General features: G+C 55.7%; 1 protein-coding gene across 2 annotated transcripts in view; it reads left to right on the top strand.

Annotated features, from left to right (window-relative positions):
- The first annotated feature begins 12724 nt into the window (after positions 1-12724).
- MDGA1 (MAM domain containing glycosylphosphatidylinositol anchor 1) overlaps positions 12725-25692 on the top strand; it is a 59747-nt gene continuing 46779 nt past the window's right edge. Inside the window, exon 1 of one of the 2 annotated variants that reach the window (XM_087858208.1) lies at positions 12725-13805. In XM_087858208.1, the coding sequence (XP_087714334.1) occupies positions 13739-13805 (67 nt within the window). In that variant the 5' untranslated portion in view covers positions 12725-13738. The remainder of the gene's footprint in view (positions 13806-25692) is intronic. The other variant, XM_045786320.2, reaches the window with a different exon arrangement.

Genomic DNA, 25692 nt, shown 5'->3' with positions numbered 1-25692 from the left:
TCAGATAAATATATAAAATCTTGGAAAGAAACAAACTTGGTCAATGTCAGGGCCCCTGGGTGGCTCAGTGGGTTAAGCATCCCACTCCACTTTGGCTCGGGTCATGATCTCATGTTGTGAGATTGAGTCCCACTTGCACTTCGGCTCCATGCTCAGTGGGGGAGACGGGCCTCCTTTGAGATTCTCTCTCTTCCTCTCCCTCTGCTCCTCCCCTCCCCCCATGCTTGCTCTCTCTCAAATAAATAAATACATCGTAAGGAAAAAAAACTTGGTCCATGTCCTTCTCCAATTTAGACCACAAGTTCTGGGGGTTCAGCTCCGTGTGGCCAGAGACACCAGGGCCTGGTACAGTGGCGCCTTGGTAAACGTTTAACAACAGGTCTCTGGGGGAAAGGCCCTGATTGGGACCACTTGCCAATTTCCATGGTATAAATACCACCACGGTGTCAAAGCTACCCATGTAACACCACTGCAGGTGGGGCTGGGAAGAAGCATCTACCATCAGCTCCGTGCGCTGGTATGAGCTGATTCAGGTCTGTGCTCCATGGATGCTGACAGCAGCTGGTGCCTGGCACATAGTAGGCCCTCAATACCTGTCTGAGTGAATAAATGAATCCGTGAGCACATACATAAATGAATGGCTGAAGGCTAGCAAGTGACTAAGGCAGTGGTGACTCATGGCTGACTTCGGCAGGGGGAGGTGGGAGGAGGAAGAGGTGTGTCTGTGTCAGGCAGGGGCATGGGCGGCCAGCACCAGCAGATCCAAGGTATCCCAGTCCCCCACCAGAGGACCTTCCTGCCTCCCCCTCCTCACCGCCGCCCCCATTCCTCCGGTGTTGAAGCTGCTTTGCATTTTCTCATAAATAACCTGTAATGCCACTGAATGCAGGTTTCTTGTTGGGTCTTTTGTTTCTTCAATCATGACAAAAGCTGCACTAATGAGTTATTGGAAAAACCAAGCCCCGCTCCAGGCCAGAGAGGCTGGGTGAGCACAGAGGCGGGAGGTGCGAGCACAGCAGCCCAGGCAGGGCAGGGAGCCGGGCCACTCCCTGAAGAGAGCCTGCGAGCTCTAGAGAGGAATTTAAAAAGCCCTAGTAGCTCCTATGTGTCTAGGGCTTTCCACTTCACATAGACTACCTCAAGCAATTCTTCTCCCCAAGCTGGTTGGGCAGGTGTGATTCCTGGGGGGAATATCATTCTTGTATCATCCCACTGCTCTCAGGTGTTTCCACCGCAGGGCCTCTGTACTCGCTGTTCCCTCTGCCTGGAACACCCTTGCCGCCAGGTATCTACTTGTCTCCCTCCCTGACTTCACTCAGGCGCTTGATTGAACTGAACATCTCCTCAGAGAGACCTTCCCCAGTGACCCTGTCTAAAGTGACACCATTCCTCGTTCTCCACCCCCTTGTCCTATTTTGATTTTGTTTTCATAGCACCACTATAATCTGATGTCTTGGGCTGGAGTTCCCCAGAGCGGACCTAAGACAAGTATTTGAGGGCAAGTAATGTTTGGTGACTCCAGGAAACACCCGTGGGAGAGTGGGGAAGTGATACAGGGAAGGGAAGGCAGCCCAAAACGGGCATTTTTAAACACAGTTACTGTGGAGAACTGGAACCCAGTCTTGCTGGGGAGCTCTGGGAGCTAGTGTGGGACACACGCCTCAGAGACATCATGCCTAAGAGGTGAGGGAACCGGGGTATCTATGCACCAGCTCTGTGAGTCACTGGCTGAGGGCTGCGCCCAGGGAGCTGGGAGACCCTGGCCCTTCTGGCCGCTCTGTGGGTAGGCAAAGAAGGCTTGAGCAGAGGCACCCTCTAATGGGTGCTGGCAATTAGAAGTCAGCCAGAGGGTTAGTTAGCATGAGAGGATGTGGGCTGAGTACCCACGCATCTACTAGACCTGAGATGATATAACAACATTATTGTCTGTCTTACCCACTAACATGGAAGAGAGGGACTTTGCCCTGTTCACTGGTATATCCTCTGTGCCTGAAACAGCGTGTGGTAATCATGACATAGTTGTTGAATGGATGGATTCCCATTTAACAGATAAAAATGGTGAGGCTCAGAGATGTGAAGGACTGCACCCAAGATTAGACTCATGCACAACAGAAGTATTTACTGAACCCCTGTTTTTGGTCCAAAACTTCAGTCTCTCTGACTCTAATTTCTGGGCTTCCCCTTAGGAACCCCCTTCCCCTGCTTGGGTCCTAAGAAGGGGGAGGTGGGACTTCGGTGACTCCATTCCATATCCCCTGGTGCATCAATGCTCGACTGCCTGTCTGACCTCACAAGGAAAGTTCTGAGAAGCCATCACTCCAGGCATGAGTTGTATACCCATGATCCATACTGAGATGTTATTTGGTGTTTTTCCCACTTCACTTGGAATAGTGACAGACATTTCCCCCTCCTCCATCCCCAGAAAGGAACCAAGGTCAGTGTCTAAGTCCAGGTTTTTTTGCTTCAAAGAGCTTTGGGTTTTGTCGTCAAAGCAGTAGGGATTCCCACCCTCTCTTCCCCAGTGAGGTTTGGGTGGTGGAGGTCTCCTGAGGGGGAGTGAAGAGAGAGAGGACTGGAGAAGGAATGAGGAAAGAGGTCTGACTAGGAGGGAGAAGGGAGACAGGCCTCTCAGGCAGGGAAGGAGAGAGATTTGGGGGCTTTTGTCTGGGGCTTGTGTCTCTCTGGCCTCTGGCACCAGATGGGGATATTTGTGGAGGTTGAATGATAAGCGCTGAGGCCCAGAGGGGCTCCAGGTCCCACTTGTGGTCATTGAGGGGGCTGCTGTGGAGACCTCAGAGCCTGTTCAGGGTGGCCGAGCCCGAGAGAGGCCTGGCCCAGGGTTCAGGAGCCAAGGTGACAGGAGGCAATTACCACGGCAACCACAAGGCCTCAGGCCCCTTCTCCTGGGTCCCAGATTCTTCTATGATCCTAGACTCCCCTCCCCAAACATAACTAAGGCTGATTTCTCAGCACTCTGGCAATTGGAGACTTGGGATCAGAATTTATTTGACTTGAAAAAATAAAACAGTATGACATTTATTGCACGTGGATGTTGCTGAGTAAATTCAAACCCACGCCAGTGCAAAGGGACCTGAGGGCCTCTGGAAGAGAGGCCCACACAGGCCTCCTGTCTGCTGGCAGGCCTGGCCAGGCAAAGCCAAACCCCAGGGCAGGCCTCCTGAGTGTTTAGAGGGGCAAGAAGGCGACAGGGGAAACGCTGGAAGAATTTGATTAAAAAAAAAATCTGAAAATCATATTTGTTTATTTCTGATTGTAAAAATAATACATACTGCTTGTAGGAAATTGGGGAAAAAATAGAAACACACGAAGACAGAAATGCAAATCGCCCATAATCCCGTCGCCCACGATAATCATTAAAATGGCATTATCTATCATCTCATCTTTATTCTGTATACAGCTTTCTACATAATTGAGACCTTTCGAGTATTATTTCTGTAACTTATATTCCATCTATAGTGGACCAGAGGTCCCTGAACTCTGCACGGTGAACAAATGAAGAACGCGCCCACAAACACCCGCACCAACGCCCACACGTTTATTTTCACAGACGGTGGAGGACGGAGCAGGGAAGAACCGCGAACAGTACTAACGTGGCCCTACCCTGCTACTCACTGGCACCAGGACCCCGAAACAGTTTCTTCACCCTCTCTGTCTTAGTTTCCTAATCTGTAAACTGGGGGAGTCGATAAAACCTCATTTAACGGCCTCCCAGCCATTTGGGGCGGGTGGAACGTGAAAGCCCTTTCCCAACTGCAGAGGTATCGCCAGGCCCTGTGGTGGGAGTCGAAAGAATTTGGAGGTGCAGCTTTTGGCATTTGATGTACTGTGTGGTTTTGAGCCAGTTTCCTAGTTTCTCTGGTCTCAGCTACCGACTCAGTTAATGCGGGACTGGACTATGCTTCCTAATAAGAAAACTAAGAATCTTTAGAACACTTACTGTGCGCCGGGCCTGGACTGAGCACTCGTATGCCGCTTCTCATCCCAGCCCCCTCCTCGCTCGCTGGGGTCAGCACTATTCTCACCACCCTTTCGCCCACAAGGAAACAGACACAGAGAGGTTAAGCGACTTGCCCACAGTTGCTCAGCTAGTGAGCAGTAGAGCTGGGGTTAAAATTAAGGACTCCTGAGCATGGCTTGGTCCCATGTGACCATCAAGCACTTGAAAAGTGGCCAGTGTGACTGAATTTTAAATTTTACTTTATTTAAACTCAAACGGCAACCAATAGCTAGTGGCTATGTGTCAGCCAGTGTTACTCTAGGGTGTTACCTTCAGGCCCCTCTTCTAGGTCCGAGGTGAAGAATACGGACTCTACTATAGTCTCTGGAGCCAGACTATCTGGTTTGATCATCAGTGTTGCCACTTCCTAGCTGTGTGCCCTTGGGGCAGTGACTGGACCTCTCTGTTCCTCAGTTTCCTCCATCTCTAAAGCGAAGATGATAAAGCTCCCTACCTCCTTTGATGGTCGTGAGGGCATTTTACGGTTACGTGATGTACACCTACTCTTTCAGATAAGCCCTGGCTTAGAGGACGAAAGGGTGAGAAGTGGGGCTAGACTGTCCTCACAGGGCTGTGTGCAGCGTCCCTTGGGCACCCCGCTCCCTCGCCCCAGGCCAGATGTGGCTCCCAAAGGCCCCAGAAGGTGGACTGGGAGCATCCCTGAGGAGAGCGGGGAGAGCCGGATAATGAGACGGGTTCATCAAAAAGGCAGCGAGTCTCTGGGGCTCGTGGTGTGTGTGGAACAGTGAGGTTGCCAGGCGGCGAGGGAGCCCTTCTTCCCCCACAGCGTCCTGCGGGGGTGGGACTATTGGGCCTGGTGTGACCTGCAGGGTGAGGGGCCGGAGGGTGTGTGTGTGTGTGTGTGTGTGTGTGTGTGTGGTAGGGAGGTTGGGAAGCGAAGAGGTGGGGGAAATGAGGTACAGGGTGGGATGACACCAGCTTATCCTGGGGTTGGGTCCGAGCAGAGGGAGCTGCAGCGAGGCCACCCCTTTGCACACCCGGGTGGGAGGTGGGTGCCCTTCCTGTTGTATTCTATGTAAATGGCGCCCCCTGGAGTGTATGCCGCACAGCTGTCCTGTTCGTGTGTGCTCTGTGTGTGTGTGTGTGTGTGTGTGTGTGTGTGTGTGTGCGTGTGCGTGTATGATTGTCCCACTCCAGGTCTCCTGCCTCTCACCCCTTTACATGGATCAGAAAGAGGTGGTGACAAAAGGAACAAGCATTTGCTGGGGAAGTGAAACAGAAAGGAAGCAGGAAGAAACACCTGCCCTGACCCCGAGCCCAGGCCTGGCCCCGTTCCTTCCCGTGACTTCAGCTTCACCCCCCTCCTGCCCTTCCCTCCTTTCCCCACAGATCCCAGCCTGACTCTTCAAGCTGGGGAACAGTTGCGAAGAGCTGCCCTGGTGAAGGGGAGAAAGACCAGCTCAGCGAAACTTGATGCCTTCCTCTGGGGCCGCTGGGGCCCTGGGGGCAGGTGCCAGAGGACAGAGCCCCCTTCAGCCGGGCAGAGCCTGGGGCTTTCAGGAAACGCCCCTGACTCACACCCCTGCCTCCTAGAAAGCATCCCAGAATGAGGCAGAAGTGGGGGGTCACTCCCCGTGCCCCTTGTTTACACAGTTTCCCCAAACCTTCCGGCCCTCGCTTGCCTCCTTCCCTCCCCTTCGAATTTGCTTTCCCACAGCCTGTACCTAACACAAATATTTCTTCTTACATATTTATTTTTTATATTTGTCCCTCGTGTACAATTGTCCGGATAATTTGGGTATTTGTCCCTCGTGTATAATTGTCCGGATAATTTGGGCTTCCCTGATCCCGGTAAGTCGGCTCTTGCCGAGAGCGTTCTTGTGCGGATTCGGTTCGTCTTAATGAGCAGGCATCAAGTGGCTGCCGGGTGCTCAGCCCTGTGCTGGGGGCTGTGAGCGGCCCGGGGGGACACACCCACCTGTCCTAGAGCTCACGGCACAGGTGCGACCAGGGCTCGCCACACAGATACCGCTCTCACCCTGAGGTCGAGGGTGACATCCACAAGACCAGCTGGAGACCCGGGAGAGTGGCTGACCTCCAAGTGTCCTGCAATCCCCCTGGCCAGCTGTGTCGCTAGGGAGGCTGGTGGGCTGAGGAGGGGATGGGGTTTGTTGCTGGGCTGGGGCCTGGCCCCCAGAGACGGTGGGCTTTCTTCCCTCCGGATGCTGACTGCCACATGCCCGCTTCCCATTCCCGCCTTTAAACAGGCCTGGTTCCCATGAGCCCAGAGAGACATTTGCATTAGGAGAAAATACCCAAATAAAACACCAGGCTGCTTCCCTTGGGTTTGGTTGAAACTTGGAAGGCTGCAGGCAAGCAGGCTTAAAGTAGGAAACAATCTTGCAGTAAAAGCCAAGAAGTCAGAGTAACCAGCAGGATGTCTTCCTTGTTCCCCATCTCCCTAGCCCTTACCCCCTTAGTCATTACTTCACTACTGTTACAGTGGGTCTGCTCCTAGATCTCAATCCTGACTCCATTTTTTTTTTTAACCAGGATCCATAACTCTATAGTAGCAGTCTCCTCCCTCAGATTGGGGCTCCCTGAGGGCAGGACTGTGTCTCCCCCTCAGATTGAGGCTCCCTAAGGGCAGGTCTATGTCTCCTCCCTCAGACTGATGTTCCCTGAGGGCAGGGCTGTGTCTCCCCCTCAGACTGGGGCTCCCTGAGGGCAGGGCTGTGTCTCCCCCCTCAGACTGGGGCTCCCTGAGGCAGGGCTGTGTCTCCCCCCTCAGACTGGGGCTCCCTGAGGGCAGGGCTGTGTCTCCCCCCTCAGGCTGGGGCTCCCTGAGGCAGGGCTGTGTCTCCCTCAGACTGGGGCTCCCTGAGGGCAGGGCTGTGTCTCCCTCAGACTGGGGCTCCCTGAGAGCAGGGAGGTGTCTCCCCTCAGACTGGGGCTCCCTGAGGCAGGGCTGTGTCTCCCCCCTCAGACTGGGGCTCCCTGAGGGCAGGGCTGTGTCTCCCCCCTCAGGCTGGGGCTCCCTGAGGCAGGGCTGTGTCTCCCTCAGACTGGGGCTCCCTGAGGGCAGGGCTGTGTCTCCCTCAGACTGGGGCTCCCTGAGGCAGGGCTGTGTCTCCCTCAGACTGGGGCTCCCTGAGGCAGGCTGTGTCTTCACTTGTTGGATGTCTTCAGCAGAATACCCAGTAAGATGAAGGCACAATGCCTGGTTCAATAAATATTTGTTGGATTGGTAAACAGCCAGGAGAACCTAACTCTTTCAGCCCATTCACCCCCTTCCCAGACCCACCCAGTGGGGAAGTAGAGCTGGGTAAATCAGTGCTCTTTACACCCACTCAGAGTGGGAAGACCATGTGTTTTCCAAGCTGGTGTTAAAACCAAACTACTTTTGATCCATTGAAACATCAGCTCAAAAAAGTTAAACAAAACCTCCCCTGTTCCAACAGTAGTGTGGACAAACGGAGCTTGGGACAGCCGAGGTGACCCTCACTGGAGAAATGGTGTCATCCAGATAACAGGCCACAGACACAGCTCGTACGCCTTCGGAGTCTGAGCGGGGAGCATTTCAGAGCCAGACTGGGCATATCCGCTTATTGTGAAAATGAGAATCTGGAGCCCGGAGAGGGAAGATCACCCAGTGAGGCATGGCACATTTGTGGAAAGGTGGCCAGACAGGGGGAGGGACTCCTGTCTCTTTCGAATCCCCACCGCCATTGTTCTGAGACTGGTATTTTCAATAACTCATTGTTAAGCCTGTCGGTAAATGTCTCTTTGGCTCAGTCTTCACATCTGTAAAATGGAGGAGGTGTCTTTACTTAACTCACAGGGATATTTTGAGGACCAAGTAGCATAGTGGGTGTGGAATTCCTTGGAGAGGTCGAATGTGAGGGCACCCTTGGTGGTTGTAAAATAATTTACAAGAGGACCCATTTAAATTGGACTTTCAAAAGTGATGTTTCCCTGTCTCACAATCTGGCCCCATCATTTTTTAGGTGCCAATTCACATGATAAGCATTTATTGGACACACACGAAGTGCCTGGCACTGTGCCAGGTACTAGGGATACTGTGGCAGCCCCTTCAATCGGTTCCTTATACAGAGCCTGAGTGAGCTTGCTAAATTAAAGTCAGATCCTCTCCCCCATTTCTGATTAAAACCCTGCCACAGCTCCCATTTAATTGGGATAAAACCCAACCTCCTGCAATGACCCCAAGGACCAAAGGAGCTGCCCCCTTAACCTCTCTGATCTCAGCTCCTACTGCTCTTCTCTTACCTGCTCAGCTGCACCTCCTCACGACCGCAGGGCCTTTGCACTTGCCATCCCCTCTCCCTGCAGCGTTCTCCCTGCAGAGACTGGCACAGGTGGACCCCTCTTTTCCTTAAGGTCATGACTCCAATGTCAATGGAATCTCGTCCAGACACCCTGTCATTCCTACTCCTCTTCTAGCTGTCACATTGTCCTTACTGTCTAAATACTATTTATTTTCCTTATTTACATAGTCTATTGTTTGTCTCTTCACTAGAATAGAAGCTCCCTGCGGGCAGAGGTTCTTGTCGGTTTTGTTCCCATTGAATCTCTGGTGCCTCGCGTAGCGCCTGGCATAGAGTAGGGGACACTTGTTCTGCGAACGAATGGTGAACGGACGGCGTCCCGGCTCTCAGGAAGCCTGCATTTCAGAGCAGAGGGTCTGCCAGCAGTTTGGAATGAAGGGGGGGGGGAGCTACAGAACCTGGGCGTCAGAAGTCGCCGGGGCCCCTCCTCTCCACGGCTGTCACTGCGGGGTTGCACGGTCACTAGTCCTGAGCAGCACGTTTTATTAACAGGAGTTAACTGCTTACTAATTAGCAGCTGGAACCATTAATTGGTTATTTGTTAGAGCCTGAATTAATAAACTGGTCTTTCGGCAGGGTCATAACTCTCCTCGGCCTTCACCCCCTCCCGCCCCAGCCAGCCTTCTCCCCACCTGACCAGAAGTGTCTTGCCCTGAGATTGAATCGATGTCTGCCACCGTATGATTTTCAGAGACAATTTCCCTAGCAAGTGATGACACCATTCCCGCAGACTTCCTCTCCCTCTCTCTCCCTCTTTTCTCCTTTCCCAGGCTCTGAGTTCCCTCGGGCAGGAGATGGGGGAGCTTTCTTATAAGGAACTCTCACTGCCAAAGCCCTCAGCTGCCCTGCCTGGCCAAGGTCCGGGATTCCTGGTTCCCTGCTGTGTCACACACCCCCTCAATCAGCAGCTAGTTCTTGAAACCTCCTGGAGCCCAAGGGCTGGGCTTTCTCTGGGGCAAAAGAGAGGGCTTTTCTTGAGTATGTTGGGTGGAAGGCAGGAGTTGGCAATCGGCGGCTGGCCTCCAGGCAGCCCAGCCTTGGTTGGCCTCAGGTGCAGTGGTGTAGAGCTCACGTGCCGCCCCCCAACAGCCCAGTTTGGGGCCCAGTGAATTGTTCTCTGTGTGCGAAAAGAATAGGAAACACTTCTTGCGAGAACATTTACTAGGCACCTAGGTCCTTACATTTCTTATAGAATAGTGGGAAGGAACAAGGTCAAGGAGCCAAGCTACCTAAGTGAAAGCCACTTAGCCGCTATGCGAGTCACTAAATTGTTCTGTGTTATTCTGTGAGATTAAGTCTTATCTCCCATAGTTGTTAGGAGGATTAAATAGTTATCCACATGACGGGCTTAGAACAGTACCTGGCCTGTGGTATCAGCCGTTATTATTACTCACCTCTCACAACTGCTCTGTGACATAGGGATCCCACTCACTTTACAGCTGGGGAAACTGAGGCCTAGAGAGGTTACGACTGGAACATAGGACTGATGGCTCCCATGTCTAGTGCTTTTTTCCTCCTCCCTGGTTGCCTCCCCTTGTCAGAGGCTGTGTCGGAGGCAGCAGGCCGGGCACACTTGGGGCAGGAGATGGCCGAACTTACAGGCACAGGCAAACAGGCTGTCAAGGTACTTACACTGCCTACAATTGACTGCAGGGTATTCACAAGTGAATTCACCACAGCGAATGTTCAATCCCAGCCCGGCTCCGCCTCCTTCTGGTCTCTCCCTGACCATGAGTCGTCTCTCTCCTTCAGGCCAGTGTATGTGTTCAGAGAGGGCAAACTCAAGAGAATGTCAGCTGAGTCAGTTGGGTTTCCTGTCCCTCAGTAAAACACCCCAAAGCCAAAGAGGAGCAATTAACTGCTGTTTGGGGGGTTGGACCAGCTGACTGGAAAATAGAAAGGCAGTCTCCTCTGGCTTGGACACATGCTCATTCAATTCAGAATGGGCAAAGCCAAGAAGGGCAAGAATGATCGTGATCACTCCCTGAGAGCTTCCTGGAGGCGGTGAGGGTCTCTAGGAATTTTTGAACAACGGGAAGAAGATGACGATAAAAGAAAATAGTTATCACCACACCCTCAATCGGTGCCACTTCCTTTTTAGAATGGGTGGGGGAGGTAGGTGGGAAGAGGCCCGATAGCTCTGCAGCCCGGTGGAGCAGAAAATGGATTTTTCTCTTGGGGGTAATGGTTGTGGTGTGGGGAGTAGAAAGGCTGGTTGCCTTGAGGGTGTCCCAGGTCTGTGGTATCTGGCCTATGATGGGCATCATTCATCCATTCATTTAACAACTCTCCAGCTGGCCCTGTTGGGTGCACAGCACTAAGTGGGATGCCCTTATTCAGCCTTGGGTCCACAGGAAAGGAAGGAGACAGAAAAGGGGGGAGGGGATGAAGACCGAGAAATCCGTTGGAGGTGGGCTGGAGAATAAGATTCTTCAGATGTTTTCGGACTTCCCAGGATGGGCAGAAAGGGAACCGAGAATGGGGCACCTGGGTGGCGCAGTCGTTAAGCGTCTGCCTTCAGCTCAGGGCGTGATCCTGGCATTCTGGGATGGAGCCCCACATCAGGCTCCTCCGCTGGGAGCCTGCTTCTTCCTCTCCCACTCCCCCTGCTTGTGTTCCCTCTCTCGCTGGCTGTCTCTGTCAAATAAATTTAAAACAAAAAAGGGGGGGGAACCGAGAAGGTGTCAGCGGATGGCACACCCCCCACGGCGGCCTGGCATTTCTCCCAACACCTCCCACTGCTGCTCGGCACGTTCTCCTGTGAGAAGTCAGTCCCTCGAGGGTCAGGGGAGGTGGGACCTAGCAGGAGATGGGCCTGGGGTGAGGTGGGTTTTATTATTATTTTTTTAAATTTATGTTTTAATTTACATATTGAAAAATGAAATCTTTTTTGGTGTAAGTTCTTTGAGTTTTGGCAAACGCATAGGGTCGTGGAACCACCATCACAACCAAGATACTGAACAGTTCCGGGGAGTGGGGGAAGGAGGGTTAATAATCTCCTCGCTTGTTAGCTGCTGTGGTTGTCCGCGATCCCACAGGCCGCCCTAATACAGTCCTTCCGCACAAGCCCAGATAAATAACAGCGACAGGTGGAGCAGGTGAGATTAGCAGGACGGGGGGGGGGGGGTGCGATCGGAGGCGCAGGGGAGGCCGCCCGCCTGGTTTCCCAGCCTACGCAGCCTCCCCGCTGGCGTTTGGGAGGAGCGCTCTCCCCACCCCGGCTCGGAGAGCCGGGGTGAGGTAGCGGAGTTCCGGAGTGCCTGACCCCCGCAGCTGGAGCCGTTCGCGGGCTTGGCCGCCGGAAGAGAGTGCGTCCCTGGGGCGCTTGGGGGCGCCTGAGGTCCTAAGGAGAGGCAGGATGGGGGAGAGAGAGAGGGGTGAGCCGGGGAAATGTGGGTGGCCTAGGGGAGCTCCGGCAGCGGGGTCCTGCGGGCAAACCTGTTGGCAACCTGGGGGCCGAGGCCAGGGCAGGAGCTCTAAGCGCGCGCTCTCCGCCCCCGGCTCCGCCAGCTGCTGTGGCGGTGGCCCCCACGCCCTACGCTGGGAGAGGCCGAGGCTGCCTGGAAAGGGGCGGGGGCTCGGCCGGGGGCGGAGGGACTCCGGGGCCGCGCAGACAGCCCTGCAGACCGACAGCGGGCGGCCGGCTCGCGCGCCTGCAGGACCCCAAAAGACGCGGGCGCGTGGCCTTTCCCTCCGACCCCGGCTTTAGTTCCGACCACCAAAAGTGCAAAACATTTGCAAAGTGTGCAGTGCCCCGTAGGCTTCGGTCCCCGGGGCGAACGGCAGTGCTTGCCCCGCGAGCATGCTGGAATCGGTGCACCCGGCTCGGCAGCCAGTCTGGGTGTGCAAGGGCGGGCGAAGAGCGAGCGTGCGAGCGCGCGGCTGCAGAGCCCGCGCCGAAACCCACGTCCCTCCGCCACTGTCCTCGGGATAGATGGATCCATTTCTGCTTTCTGACATTTTCCTGCCGGGGGGGGGTGGGGGGGCGGAGAGAGGGAGAGAAGGGGGAGGGGAGAGGGAGGGGGGAGAGAGAGAGAGAGAGAGAGAGAGAGAGAGAAAGAGAAAGGCAGTCTGCTTCCCCCAGCCCTGTTTTGTTTTCTCTAATTGGTCCTGGGGGAGGCGAGGAAATTGGACAGAGGCTGGGCCGGGCGAGCTGGGCTGCCTTTAATTGGCTCCTTTTTTTAACTGGAGGGGAATCAAACAGGAGAGCGAGCGACAAAGGGTGGGAGAGCGAGAGACCGAACGAGGAGACACGAGGAGGAGGGAGGAGGAAGGGAGGGAGGGAGGCGGGGGGAGCGCGGAATGAAAAGCTCCGAGGGGGGAAAAAGCAGCACAGCGAAGCCCAAGTTGCCGAGCGAACGGAGCGCTCCCGCGGCCCCGAGCCCAGCGGCCGCCGCGCCTGGGAGCCTGGCCCGGCCCCGCCCGCTTGGGGCCCCCGCCGGCCGAGGCCGCCGGGCGGGGGCGGGGACGACCAACTTGGGGCGCGGCGCAGCCCCGCTCTCCGGAGAGCATCGAGCCGGTGAGCGCCACGGCCGCGGCCAGACCGCGGGAGCGAAGCGCGGCGAGCGGAGGCGGCGAGAGGCGCCCGCGCTGCAGCCCCGGCCTCGCCGAGAGCGCGAATATTTTTCAAACGACTCAAACTTTCCTCCTTTCCCCGCTTTCTGGGGTCTCTCTTGGCTGGAATTGCTCTCTTGATTCCCGCGGGGCGCCGGGGCGCGATTCCTCCCCGGGGTTCCTCGGTGGCTCGGTTAAGTTCGCGGACCTGGGGACCCGTGGCTCTCGCCCCTCGGCCGAACCCAGCCAGCGCTGCTCCCCCGCTCAGGAGGGCCGGGGCCAAGGCTCCTTCGCCTCCGGGAGGACGCCCGACCCTGCCCTCTTGGGTCGGGCTACTGAGACCCCAGCGCCCGCCGCAGGACTGGAGACAGTGGATTGACCCCGAGCGGAGCCCGGGCCTTCCCGTCCCCGCTCCGCGGAGGGGCGTCCCCTGGGCGGGGAAACGACAAGTTTGTCAGTCGTCGGTGGCCTGTTGGATCGAAGCGTCCCCGCCGCCGCAGAGGGGTCCCTGGCGCCCAGCATACGGAGCAGACAGCCCTGGGGACCCGGGGCGGATCGGCGGCCGGGCTCCTCGGGCCGGGGCGCTGGCTGCTGCGCCGGGCGCGCCAAGGCACCCGGGGCCGGGCCAGCGCCCCCTGCGTCCCCACGCGGGCAGCGGCCCCGCCGGAGGAGAAACCCGGGTCGCCGCTGCCGCCACCGCCGCCTCCTCAGTCTCCTGGTCTCCGTCGCCGCCGCCGCCCCCTCCGTCGCCTCTCGGGGGAAGAGGGGACGCAGGGGGCATCGCGGGGCCCCGGCGGATGCGCCCCCCGCCACCTCTCGGGCTGCGCCGCCTCGCGGGGATGAAGCACCGGCCGTGAAGATGGAGGTGACCTGCCTTCTACTTCTGGCGCTGATCCCCTTCCACTGCCGGGGACAAGGAGTCTACGGTAAGAGCCCGCGTCCCGCTCCACGCTGGCTTAGCACCGCGCGGAAACTTTGCAAGAGGCGCAAAGTGCGCGCTGCCGGGGTTTGGTGGGGACCCCGGCTCGAACTCTGGAGTGGATGCCCGGGTCCCCGCCCTTCTGTGGGCGCTAGGAGATCGAGCTAGCTGTTTCGGAGCACGGAGACAGGTCGTAGGTTCTGGCGTGAAGCCGGGGATGCCAGGGGGAGGTACCCACTTCCTCAAACCTTGCCATGGGCAGGAGTGGCTCGGAACCCTTGAGAGCACCCAGTCGGCTCGGGAGATCCCGGCCTGGGGCAGCGACTTGCATGGAAACCTAGTTCTACCCAGGCTCGGCCTCCGGAGTAGAAGCCTGAGCGGTGCACGATCCTGAGTTGCGCGCGGCTCTCGGGTGAGCTGGTTGCCGGCGCCGAGGCCGGGCGGCGGGCTCGCCTTCCCCGCTCTCGCTGCGGCTTCGCTTCTTTTACTCGCTTCTTGACTGCCAGAGCGGATGCCAGCATCCCCTGGATTGGGCGCCTAAAACCCCGGCATCCGTTTTCGAATCTAGCCTGAGCCAGTTCTTCCTGTACCCGGTTCCCAGCTACAAAAACCCAGCCCCACCTTCCTTCTGTCTGAGCGCACACACGGACACATTCAGCCACCGTCCCCAGGAAACGCAAACACGGCACGCACCCATCGGGCTACGTGTTCAAACTCTGCCTCCTGCCACGCAGCTCTGCTCCTGCGTCCCTACGCCTCGTTCTCCGGCGCTAAGCGGACTGTGGCTGGGTGTCCCTCCTCCTGATTCTCCAGAGGGTGTTCCCGGGGAAAGGTCCGGAGAGCAGGCATCCTCCGTTCACGATCTCCCGCCTCTCAGGGACCCACCGAGTTCTAGCAGGCTTCTGCACCCTGACCTTACAGCACAAAAAAGTCAGTCTCGGGGCCCAGTGGCCCTCACTTTGCCTTCTCCTGACCGCAGGGTGATCTGTGTTGGTCACTTTGTAATCATGTGGAGCTGGGCTGGGGAGCGGTCCTTGTCCCTCCTTCCCTGGGCCCAGGGCCTGATTATTCATCTTTAGATCAGGGGGGAGTTTGACCTGTTCTGTGGGTGTGGAGGCAAAGGCATTGTCCCCCCAGCTGCCCCCCAACATGGTGCGGGGCACACAGCAGCCAGCCTCAGGTGCAGACGCTAAATGCTCACTTCTGGGGGTGGCTGGCCTTGCTGCAAGAGGCAGGGTGTCCTGAGGGGTGTCTGGGAGGTGACATGCTCCCTGCCCTACACAGTTAGCTGGCTTGGGTTTAATTCCCTGGGGAGGCGGGCCTGGGCATCTGGCCAAACTCTGCTTCTTAGTTTGTGTGTCTCTTACTGCCTGGCCCTTTACAGAGGCCAGAAGAGGGAAGGGGGAGGAGGAGCGCAGCAGGGACTGAGTGAGGGGGGGTTGTGGGGAGGAGGCCACTGAGCTGGCTCCAGAGGCCTCCCCAGGGCAGAGGAGGACACTGGGGGCTTGGGGGGCAGGGGTCCTCTTTCTTTCTCCCCGAGGTTTCCTCGTAGCCTCACTGCCTCCTTAAGAGGTGGCCTAAGGAAGGATATCACTGAGGTCTTTGCTTCTTGCTCCCCACACCCCAGGAGCTCTGAGAGTGACAGAGACCTCTCACTATTCCCTGCTGTCCTCTACCCTGCCCCTCCCTCCAAGTGCCCTTGGGAGATCTGGCCAACCTGTTTCCTGGCCTTCCCTCTCCTGCATCCCCTCCAGCATTTCCAGCCTTCTCCAGGGCTGCATAGGGCCCATGTTGTGGAAGATCCTCTGAGCCTAGCCTGGAAACCCCAGCAATGAGGGCAGGGAGGGGGGGTGATAGGGGCGGGGCGGGGGGAGGAATAGGGGCAGTGGTGTCTGTGGGCCCTGATTTCAGAGGACTTGAGGCCAGGATTTAGCCATTGGCTTATCTGCCCCTATTTTCTGTAGTTTCTTCTCCCTTGTGTGCCTGGGTCTCCTTTTTCGTTGCTCTCCACTTGGAGCAAATCATGGTGAGCTGGGTGTACTGGGGCCAACCCCGGGCTCTGGGTTGACAGTGCCTTTGGGGTGTTGGCTCCAGAGAAGCCTGGGCCTCAGGGGAATTGCAGAGTGGAGCCTCTTGTCTTCATCGAGGTCAATGAAGAGAGGTGAGGATCTGGTATGAGAAGGAGGATGGCAAGAGGCTGCGGAGTTCTTTGTGATGCTAGAAGATTTGGCCAGAGACAGCAGAAGGGGGAACTATTGTAGGACTGTAGCTCTTCTGCCCCCCACTCTCCCTTTCCATCTAAAGCAGATGAAGCAGCTCGAGAAAGAGGAGAGTGTAGGGGTGAGGGATGGTCACTTGTGTCCATCATTGTATCTTGGCATCCAACATGGTACCGGGCTCACAGCAGAAGCTGGGCAAACATGTGCTGCAGGAAGGAAGGGCCATGGTTGGGAGGAGGTTGAGGAAATGTTTTTTGAAATTCTTTCCCCCCAAGAAGTCGGTCTCAGATATTTTCCAGCAGGATCGTGGGGCACACTCTGCTTAGGGAGAGTCACAGAGTCCTTGACTGGCAGCCTAGGGGACCTCAGGGAGGAGAAGAGAGAAGAGGCAGCCCAGGCACAAAAGAAAACAGTGTCCTGGGGAGGAACCCCAGTCCCTTCCCCTCCTGCCCCAGGCCTGTGCGGCTAAAGGAGGGGCAGATTAACATGGAAGCTAAACTGAGGAGAGGGAAGAACAGGAGGACGCGGAGGGCAAAGCCGGCAGGGTCTAGCCTGGGCTGTGGGTCTCTGCTGAGGCCGGTTGGAGGCGAGTACCCAGACCCCTATACTCCGCTTCCCTCTGAGGGTCCTCTTGCCGGCCCTGAGCTCTGCTGTCTGCAGTAGGGCTGGGGAGGTGTGCTCCGTCTGGCCAGGTGGCTTCCCTTCTTCTTTGGGCCACAGATGCTATGCAGCCGAGTACTGGACCAGATGGTCCGTTTGGAGCCAATCCCCTCTTTCCTCCCTGCCTCCCAATCTCCTGGCCCAGTTTGCTGTGCTCCGTGGTGGATCCTGTAATTTTTCTGGCTGGCGAGGGGGGTGGGCTGGCCCCAGAGGCCTACTTCTGGGGCAAAGGCAGTCGCCAGGTGAGGGAGGAAGCTTCTCCTGCATGTGGATAGCATCAGAAAGCACCCCCCCCCCATCCCAGCTTCCTTTCCTCCCCCAGCTGCCTCCGACTTCCAGCCAGGGCTGGTCGACTTCCAGCCAGGGCAGGTCGGTGGGATTCCTCTCCCTTATAAAACACAACAAACCCCTGGATTATTTAATATGCAGGAGTAGGAATTGACATTATCCTTAAGACAGGTTGTTTGCAACTTACTGGTGGAAGTCAAAATATTTCACCAAAGGTGTCATCAGAAACTACTATCCTATGCTAATTTTTGTGGGAACATGAAGACAGATGTTGAATAATTTGACAAGAGCAACACAGCTTACAGAATTATCACCAAGTCAGGTTTTTTTCCTTCCTCTGAGGGGTGCAGAGAAGGAATTTCAGGAAGTGTGTCTCCCAGTGCCGTCTTCTGGGTGTTGATCTGGGTGTGGGCACTGGGGATTTTTCACTAGAGTTTCTACCACGTGCCTTGAGACCGGCTGTTCGTATCTAACTCTCCGCCTGGAGAAGGCATGGCATCAGAAAATTCTGGCCCCCTAGGGCTAACAGAAGTCTCGGGGTTTTCTAAATGTCCTCAAGAAGGTTCAAACCTCTGTTCCTTCTCCTTCCCAGTTATAGAAACTGCATGAGGCAGAGACGGGGCCTTGTGCCCGCAAAGCGGGCTGGTTTTTTTGCCTTGCCAGCACTGTCTCCCCACCCCCTCCATCTTTCCCCGCTGAAGTTGGTGTTGGCCCCTGAACCAGCCTGAGGGCTCCCCAGGCCCAGCAGCAGGCTGGAGAGCCCCGCTTCGGGTCAGAATCTGCATGATATCCCATCCTACACTGCCGGCTAGGAATCTGTGTTTCCTGGCTGGGAGGGGCCCTGGTGAGGGGGTGGTTAGAGAGGGTATTATTAGCCAGGAAAGTACCCTTGAGGGGTTGTGCCTGAGCCACACCAAGGGCCCACTTGTAATTGGCCAGGCTTGGCTGTGAGTTGCTGGGGCTGGGTGGCAAAGCCTCATTTAGAGCCTGGCATTAGCTCTGCTTTGCTAGAACAGGGAGGAACAGGCGGGGTGGGGGTGGGGGGTGCTCCGGAGGGAGAATAGAGAGAGCTAATCACAGCCGCCAAGGCCCGGCAAATGAATGATGCAGGAAATCAATATCTGGGGGCGGGAGTGGAAGTCCAGGCAGTAGCAGCCCCGGCTTCTCCAGCTGCCCAGGAGGCATGGGTGGGCCTGGGAGGAGTGGGACAGGCTGAAGTGTGGAGAACCCCTCTCTGCCACCTCCTCCCCCCACCCCACGGCTACCTTGCATCCCACGCCCCCACCCCCGCCCACCTGCCACCTGCTTCCATCTCGATGTTGGGTCGGGAGATGCCCCTGCAACACGGGGCCTGGGAGATGAGACCTTGGGCCTCTCAGTCCTGCAGAGCCTTGCCCTGCCCCTTACCTGCCTCCGGACACCTGAGCCCGGCTAGGCCCCAGGTGCAGGGAGCATGTGTAGCAGCCTGGGGACGCTGCCCTCTGCTGCTGGCACTGCCACTCCAGATGTGGCCAGCAGGGGGAGGGCTTGGCCACCACATTGCCTTTCCTGGGCTCCCTGGGCCTCGAGCCTCCTGGTGGGATGAGAGTTAGTTCAATTCCTCGGCCTGGGGTCCATGCGGGCTCCCTAGGGCCTTCTGAAGCTCTAGGCCCCCTCCACCTACCACGTACTCACCCCAGTGTCCCATGGCATTTGCCTGTGGCCAGAGCCACGCTTCCTGCTCCTTAGGCCGCGGGAGAGCTCTGCGGTGGGGCTCAGCTCTGTGGACCCCTTGCCCGGGTGGGGCCGTGTGCCAAGCAGGGTCTGTTGCCCTTGCAGAGCTGCCTCTCTGTGAACCTGGGGTGTGGCCCCTGTTCTTCATCTTCCTCGCCTTCTCAAAAGACTCTGCTTTGCAGCCACACATCTGCCCACAGCAGGAACTGGGTACGAAGGGGCCCTATTGCATCCCGGGGCTGATACAGCAGCCAAGAGCAATGCTTAACACAGGGGACTCTTTTTTAGACAATGAAATCTCTCCTTCCCCAAGTCAATGAGTAACACGTAACAATCAGAGAATATATAAAATTATAAGGAAGAAAGTAAAACTCACTTGACACCCCGCCATGCATTCGGTGATGGTTCTTTCAGGCATCCTCTTGTCCAAAGAGGAAGGAATCTTTCAAGGAGAATGGTTGGTTTTAACAACAATCCCTTATAGGCATGTAAGTGTCGTGTGCCTTCCTCACTGTTTCTATGCCTCTGCCTCCTTCGGTTCCAGTAAAGTTCTGAGAGGTCAGCACAACAGGTCCTCTTGTCCCCATTTAAGAGAAGAGGTTCCAAGACTTTAAGTGACCTGCTCAAGGTGAGCCAGCTGGTAAGAAGTGGCTCCGAGGCTCCATCCCAGGGGACCCTCTGATTTGGAGGTAGGAAAAACGGAGGTTCTGCCCTCAAGGAGAAGGGGAGAGGAGTTACATACAAGATGGTTCCTGAAGATCTTAGCTAAGGGCAGATAAAGGACTAGGAGTTCAAAAGGGGTAGGAAGTGGCCTGCAGGGTCTAGTGAAGGGGGCATTTGACCTGGCTTGACAAACAGAAGTAAGGACTGAGAAGGGCATTGCAGGCGGAGGGCTCATTGTGGCAAAGGCATATGGAGGATAAAGACCCTGGTGTGTGGGGGGAGTAGTGAGTCACTCAGTCGGGCTGGAGCAGAGGCTGAAAAGGAATGGGCAGTTAGAGTTGCAACAGCAAAGGAATGATAATAACAATTGCTCATGTTTCCTGCCAAGGCTAAGATCACAAATGTGTATTGTCTTTAATCCTCATCACTGCCCCTTCAGTGAATCATTGTCAGCCCATTTTACCAAAAGGTAAACTGAGGGCTCAGGAAGATGAAGTTGCTGGTCTGAGTGACAGAGCTGGACTCAAATCCAGAGCTGATTACAGAGCCTATGTGTGGGTGGAGTAGACTGGAATCCTAGGTGTGGGAGAAGCTGCCGGGAAGGTCTTGAGCGGAGAAATGGGCTGATGTGAGCTATCTTTCAGGCTGCTGTGCAGCTGTGTGTTTTAAAGAAGATATGGCCAGGAAGAGGGAGACCGGGCAGGAGGTCCTGCAGTTGTCCGGGGAAAGCCATAGGGAGAACTTGAGCCAGCGTGGTGGCTGGGAGTATGGACGGGAGGGAGTGGGTACGGGACTTTGGTCATTCAACAAACACCTGCGTGAAGGCTCTGGCTGGAACCCTCGAGATATCTGGCGAGAGAAACAAGCTCTTACTCTCTGAGACTTTGCATTCAAACTGAGGAGAGACGGGCAGTAAACAATGAACAAGTAGGTAATGCATCGTATGGTGATGGGATCGATGAAGAAGGGTAAAGGAGCCGAGAGGACAAGGAGGGGTTGACTGCGGTTCAAGTTCACATACAGTGGTTGGGAGGCCTCCTTGTGTAGGCACCACCTGAACAGAGATCTGAAGATGCTGAGGGAGGAGGGAGGAGGCCCGGCGGATACCTGCAGGATGTATATTCCAGGCAGGAGATTAGCCAATGCAAAGGCTCTGGGGTAGAAGCATGCCCGGCCTGTTTGGCAACAAGAAGGCGTCGAGTATGGCTGGAGCCCAATGAGTGATGGGGAGGTGGCGTTAGAGGGCTAGTGGGGCCAGATTGTTGTCTTGAAGGCTATGTAAGGGTGTTGGCTTGTAGTCTGTGAGATGCGGGAGCCATGGCAGGGTAGGGGAGGGACATGAACTGACACCTTTTTAATAGAATCCCTCTGGCTGCCCTGTAGAGAATAGACCATAGGGGGTTGGGTGTGGGGGAAGGGATCCACTTAGAGATCGTTGGAAAAGGCAAGAAATGAGATGATATGATCATTAGTTTCCAAAAGTGCTTCCGGAAGAGCGTAGGCAAGAGTTGGGGCTGAAAATGGCTCTGAGGTTTGGCGCGCAGTGGCGGTGAGAGACGGCAAAGGCCTTGGAAGTCAGGCAGGTTTGGGGCAATGGAGTGACGTAGTTAAGAGCTGGGACTGCTGGGTAAGAAACCGGGTCTGAACCCCAGCTCTGCCCTGCACCAGCCATGACAGCCTGAGAGGTTGCTTCAGCTGTCTGAGGCATGGCTTTCTTGCTTGTCGGATAGAGAGAGTCGAACCCACCGTGTGGGCGATAAGCAAGCAGTGAGACAGCCTGGGAGGCCCTGAGTACCGCCTTCGGCTCTCGGCCAGGCTTCAATGCATTGTTTTATTTTAATGACAATGCCGGTGCTGTTCTGAACTTCACGGGATCCCGGTGTGGGGTGTCTGGGAGAGGTGCTGGCAGGGTCAATGGACGTAAGTGTTCGTGCTCGGGAGAGAGATCATTGTGAGAGGTGGATTTGCACATCTGGATTTATGTGTACAGAGCGATGTGGGTTGAAATCATGAATGGACTAAAATTGCCAGGGAAGAGAGAGTAGAGCGAGGGACACTGGGCTGAGACCAGCACCCTGTGGGTGGGAGGCGTGAGAAGAGACAGAGTAGGTGGCATCAGGGAAGTAGGAGACCCAAGAGGGGACAGGCATGGGAAAGCGAGGAGAAGGGACGGAGTCGGTGGGAGCTGAGGTGGTGGAGGAGGCAGAGGAAGGGCCATCTAGGGGCTGAGGGGCTGAGCGGGGCTCCTTAAGATCCAACAGGACTCCTCTGGGGATTCTGTGAAAACGCAGAGGCTGCTTCCGCGGGTCTGGGGCCAGGCGGAGACTGCATTTCCAACGAACTCCTGGGTGCAGCCCGTGCTGCTGGGTCTGCGTCGCTCTTCGAATACCCAGGGCACACAGGAGAGATGTTGGGCTCAAATGGCAGACTTGGGTTGGAGGGCCGAGTGGGTAACTTGCCGCCTGCGAGGGGCTCTGGCCAAAGAACCTCGCTTCTGAGTCTCAGTTTCCCAACCTGGAAGACCGCGTCAGCCATGCCCGCCTCTTGGGATTACAGAGAAGCCTGACAGTGACAAGGCTTTGTAAACTCTCAGGCGAACTCTGGGGCCTCTGTTTCCTGCGAGCGGGGTGGGGGGGTGGGGGGTGGCAGGCAGATGGTAGGGAGCCCCGGGTGTGGGTGGCGTGTGGAAGCAGGAGGTGCAGGCTGCGCTTTTGAGAAACGTGGCAGCCCGGGGAGAGCTTGAACAACAGTTCCTGCTCCGCAGCCCCGGCCTTCTGCCCGCGGGAAGCTGGGGCTGCAGGGCTGGGCGAGCTTCGTCAGTGGGTAGTGACTTGGGTAGGCAGGAGGGCGATGCTTGGCCGACTTTGGACATTCCACCCCAGGCTGTTGTCGGTTCCTTTCCAGGGCCAGAGACTCAGCTGAAATAGACTTTGATTATCTGGAGGGTTGGAAGCGGTGTAGAGAAGTGGTTCTCAACCCCAGGAGCATGTCAGAACCACCTGGGGAGCTTTTCCAATGGCAGATGCCTGGCTCCGCCCCCAGACCTCCTGAATCAGAGACTCTGCAGACGGCACCAAGGCAGCCGTGGTTGTAAAGAGCTCTCCATTTGATTCTTGGGCACAGCTGGTGTAGACCGTGCATCCGAATGAGTCGGGCCCAAACAGATGTCTTCTTCCCTTGGGCTTTCTGAGGGCATTTCTGGGTTTTCCAGGTCACCGCCCAAGCTTTGTTTCAGCCTAGCTCATCTGGACCCTGGGGTCTTTTAAAAAAAGAAACAACGCATGCTTATTATTTTGTAAATGATGAGCGGGGAGGCTTTCTAGTTTAATAGTTCTAACTGGCAAGTCCAGGTCCCAGGCTTGGGAGACCAGCCCCTCCCCCTGCTTGGAACCCCGGGGGATTTCCAGTCCAGAGCCTAGAGAGCCAGAAAGACAGGGCCCCAGAAACTGTTTTCATTGATTTTCAGTAGGTAAATTCTGTTACCATTTTGAAATGTTGCCCTGTTGTTTATTCTTTTCTCTTTTTGGTTTAGAGAAAATGAAAATTTCAGAGCTGGACCATGCCACAGCCATTCAGTGTAAACCAAGCCAATATTTAATGAGTATCTGCTAAGTGTCTGAAAGGGTGGTGGGTACCATGGCTGCAGAGGTGAAGGGCACCTGCCTCCAAGGAGCTCACAGTGAGACGGGAGAATGCAGTCTTTTCCAAAGCCCTCATTTTCCAGGTGGAGAAGCTTGAGGGACTTGCCCAGGGCTGTGCGGTTAGCAGGTAGCAGAGTAAGGATTTGAACTGAAGCCTGCCTCATGCCAAGCCTGCTACCCCACATGTGAGGTTCCTGAGGGCGGTGTCTGGTCATTTTTTGTTCCCCATCCTGTGTTGTGGAGGATGGGTTGGCTGATGGGAGCAGCGTGAGGACCCTTGGTCCTATATCAGGTAGACATCACATTTTTTTTTAAATATTTTATTTATTTATTTGACAGAGATAGACAGCCAGCGAGAGAGGGAACACAAGCAGGGGGGGTGGGGGAGGAAGAAGCAGGCTCATAGCGGAGGAGCCTGATGTGGGGCTCGATCCCATAACGCCGGGATCACGCCCTGAGCCGAAGGCAGACGCTCAACGACTGCGCCACCCAGGCGCCCCGAGGTAGACATCACATTCTGTTGCCAGAAACAAAGACCGTACTACAGAGCCTCCAACAAATTAAAGTTGACCTCTTAAGTCAAGAGGTAGGCTCTCCATGACGGCTATGGTGACCCCTGGTCACTAGAGATCCAGGCTCCTTCCGTCTTATTGCTCTGTTCTCCTGGAGTGGTGCTTCTCAAACTCTGCTGCATGTTAGAATTACCTGGCAAATATTTAAAAATCCCAATGCCTAGGTCATACCTCATATCAGTTAAATCAGAATGTCTGGGAGGGAGAACCAGGCATCAGCACATAAATGTATTGTTAAAGAATGGCAGCCATAGAGTGTTATGCTTCAAAGTCGCCAAAGGGCTGCTGGGGCTCAGCCATCATGACACATTCCGGGCAGGAGGAAGGGTGGAACATCTAAAAGGGTGGGCCTACCAGCTGAGCCGGCTCCTGTTAAAGAACTTTTCGAGGAGCCCCCTTCCAATGACTTCTGCATATATCTCACTGGCTAGTCTTAACTGCAAGGGAGGCTGAGAAATGTAGCCTTTAAGGGGGCGTATTCTCACCTAAGAAAACATGAGGTTCGGTTGGAAGAGGAGAATGGATATTGCGTAGGTAATGAGTAGTCTTTACAACAAATCCCCACCTCAGATCCCATTGGCATTTCTTGAAATGAGAAAGGATTTAGACGAATGTGAATGCTGCTCTCACCCCTCCCTGCCAGCCTAGTTCAGGTGGGGCGAGGGGCCCTAGCCACTCTGAGGACGTCCAGAAGGAACCTCAGAGAAGACCGAGAGGAAGAGACTTGCTTGGGGTCATCCAGACATTCACGAGAGGTCCTGCTTCCCATCTGCCAGTGCTTTTGTTTCCTCCCCACTGCCCCCCACCACTCACGCTTGCCCGAGGTTGTTCATTTCTGCTGCTTGGTACCTCTTTCCACTAGAAGGTGGCCCCTTTAAGTCATAGCCACAGGAGAGCTCTGTGGACCCTTCTGAGTTGTAGACCAGAAACTGAGGGTCTGTACCAGAAGCCAGGGACCATACGTTAGAAGGGATCTTCTAGCCCCTCTTTCTCCCTGTGAGACCCACACCCACCGAGGCTAGGCTGCTCCACGGCTGTTCGCTCAGTGTTTCTGGGGCTTGTTGCTGGGAACTTCTCGTTGTCTGACCTTATTTCAGCTTGCTACAACATAATCTCTAATCAGAAAGATTCAGGAGCTGAGGCCTCTGAGCTGAACTGGAACATCTCTTTGGCCCTGAGATTCCCCCTGTGTGATTCTTTATTTTTTTTTTTAAGATTTTTTATTTATTTATTTGACAGAGAGAGACAGCCATCGAGAGAGGGAACACAGGCAGGGGGAGTGGGAGAGGAAGAAGCAGGCTCCCAGCAGAGAAGCCCGACGCGGGGCTCGATCCCAGAACGCCGGGATCATGCCCTGAGCCCAAGGCAGACGCCTAATGACTGAGCCACCCAGGCGCCCCCCCCCCTCCGGTGATTCTTAAGAAACTCTGAGAGGGATATCGGGAGGATAGAGGTAGGGAGCTGGGTCTACCTGTTTTTTGTTTGGTTCTGGGGTTTGGTTCTGGGGTTTCAGTGAAATGTGGGGAGACCTTGGGGAGGTCAGTTTAACTTCCAGTAAAATACGTAGGCCCACAAGGCAAGTTGGAGGTGGCAAGGCCCGGCTTTACTCTCCTTTCTGGAATAAAGCCACAGGGTAGACAGAGGGAAGGCCATGAGATGGGGCCAGAGCGTGTGGCAAGGAGTGAGCTCAGGTGCCAGCCAGTGGCCGTAAGTGACCAGAAGCAGATCTTGGAGACTCCGTGCAGGAAGAAACCGAGACCAGTGAAGGTAAGTGGCTTGTTGCGGTCACACAGCGATTAGGTGCCGAGGCTGAAGTTAAAAGCCATGCCAAGGGACTCTATAGCTAGAGCTTGCTCACTCTCCAGTATCACCTCATAGGATCGGGAGAAGCCAGGACATGTCTGCATGGCATTTATAAGCTCTTTTATTTCCACACCTTTAGAATTTCCCCCCACCCCCCTCTCAACCCTATTTCTTATTCCCGGGCCTCTCTGTATCTGGACTATAGGATCTGGGGCTCGCTCTGGGTTCAGGACGCTGGCTTAGATGTTAGAAGCCCTTCATGGAAATCTCAAGGAGGCCCCCCTTGTGGGTAGAGGAGGCAGCTAGCTGGCTTGGCAGTTTGAGCTGGAGGCTGC

This window comes from Ursus americanus, chromosome 32 (assembly GCF_024610735.1).
Source record: "Ursus americanus isolate L20-20 chromosome 32, mUrsAme1.1.p, whole genome shotgun sequence".
In the NCBI taxonomy this organism is placed as follows: Eukaryota; Metazoa; Chordata; class Mammalia; order Carnivora; family Ursidae; genus Ursus; species Ursus americanus.
The sequence above is the reverse complement of the archived record's forward strand: the minus strand, read 5'-3'. Positions and strand labels throughout refer to the sequence as shown.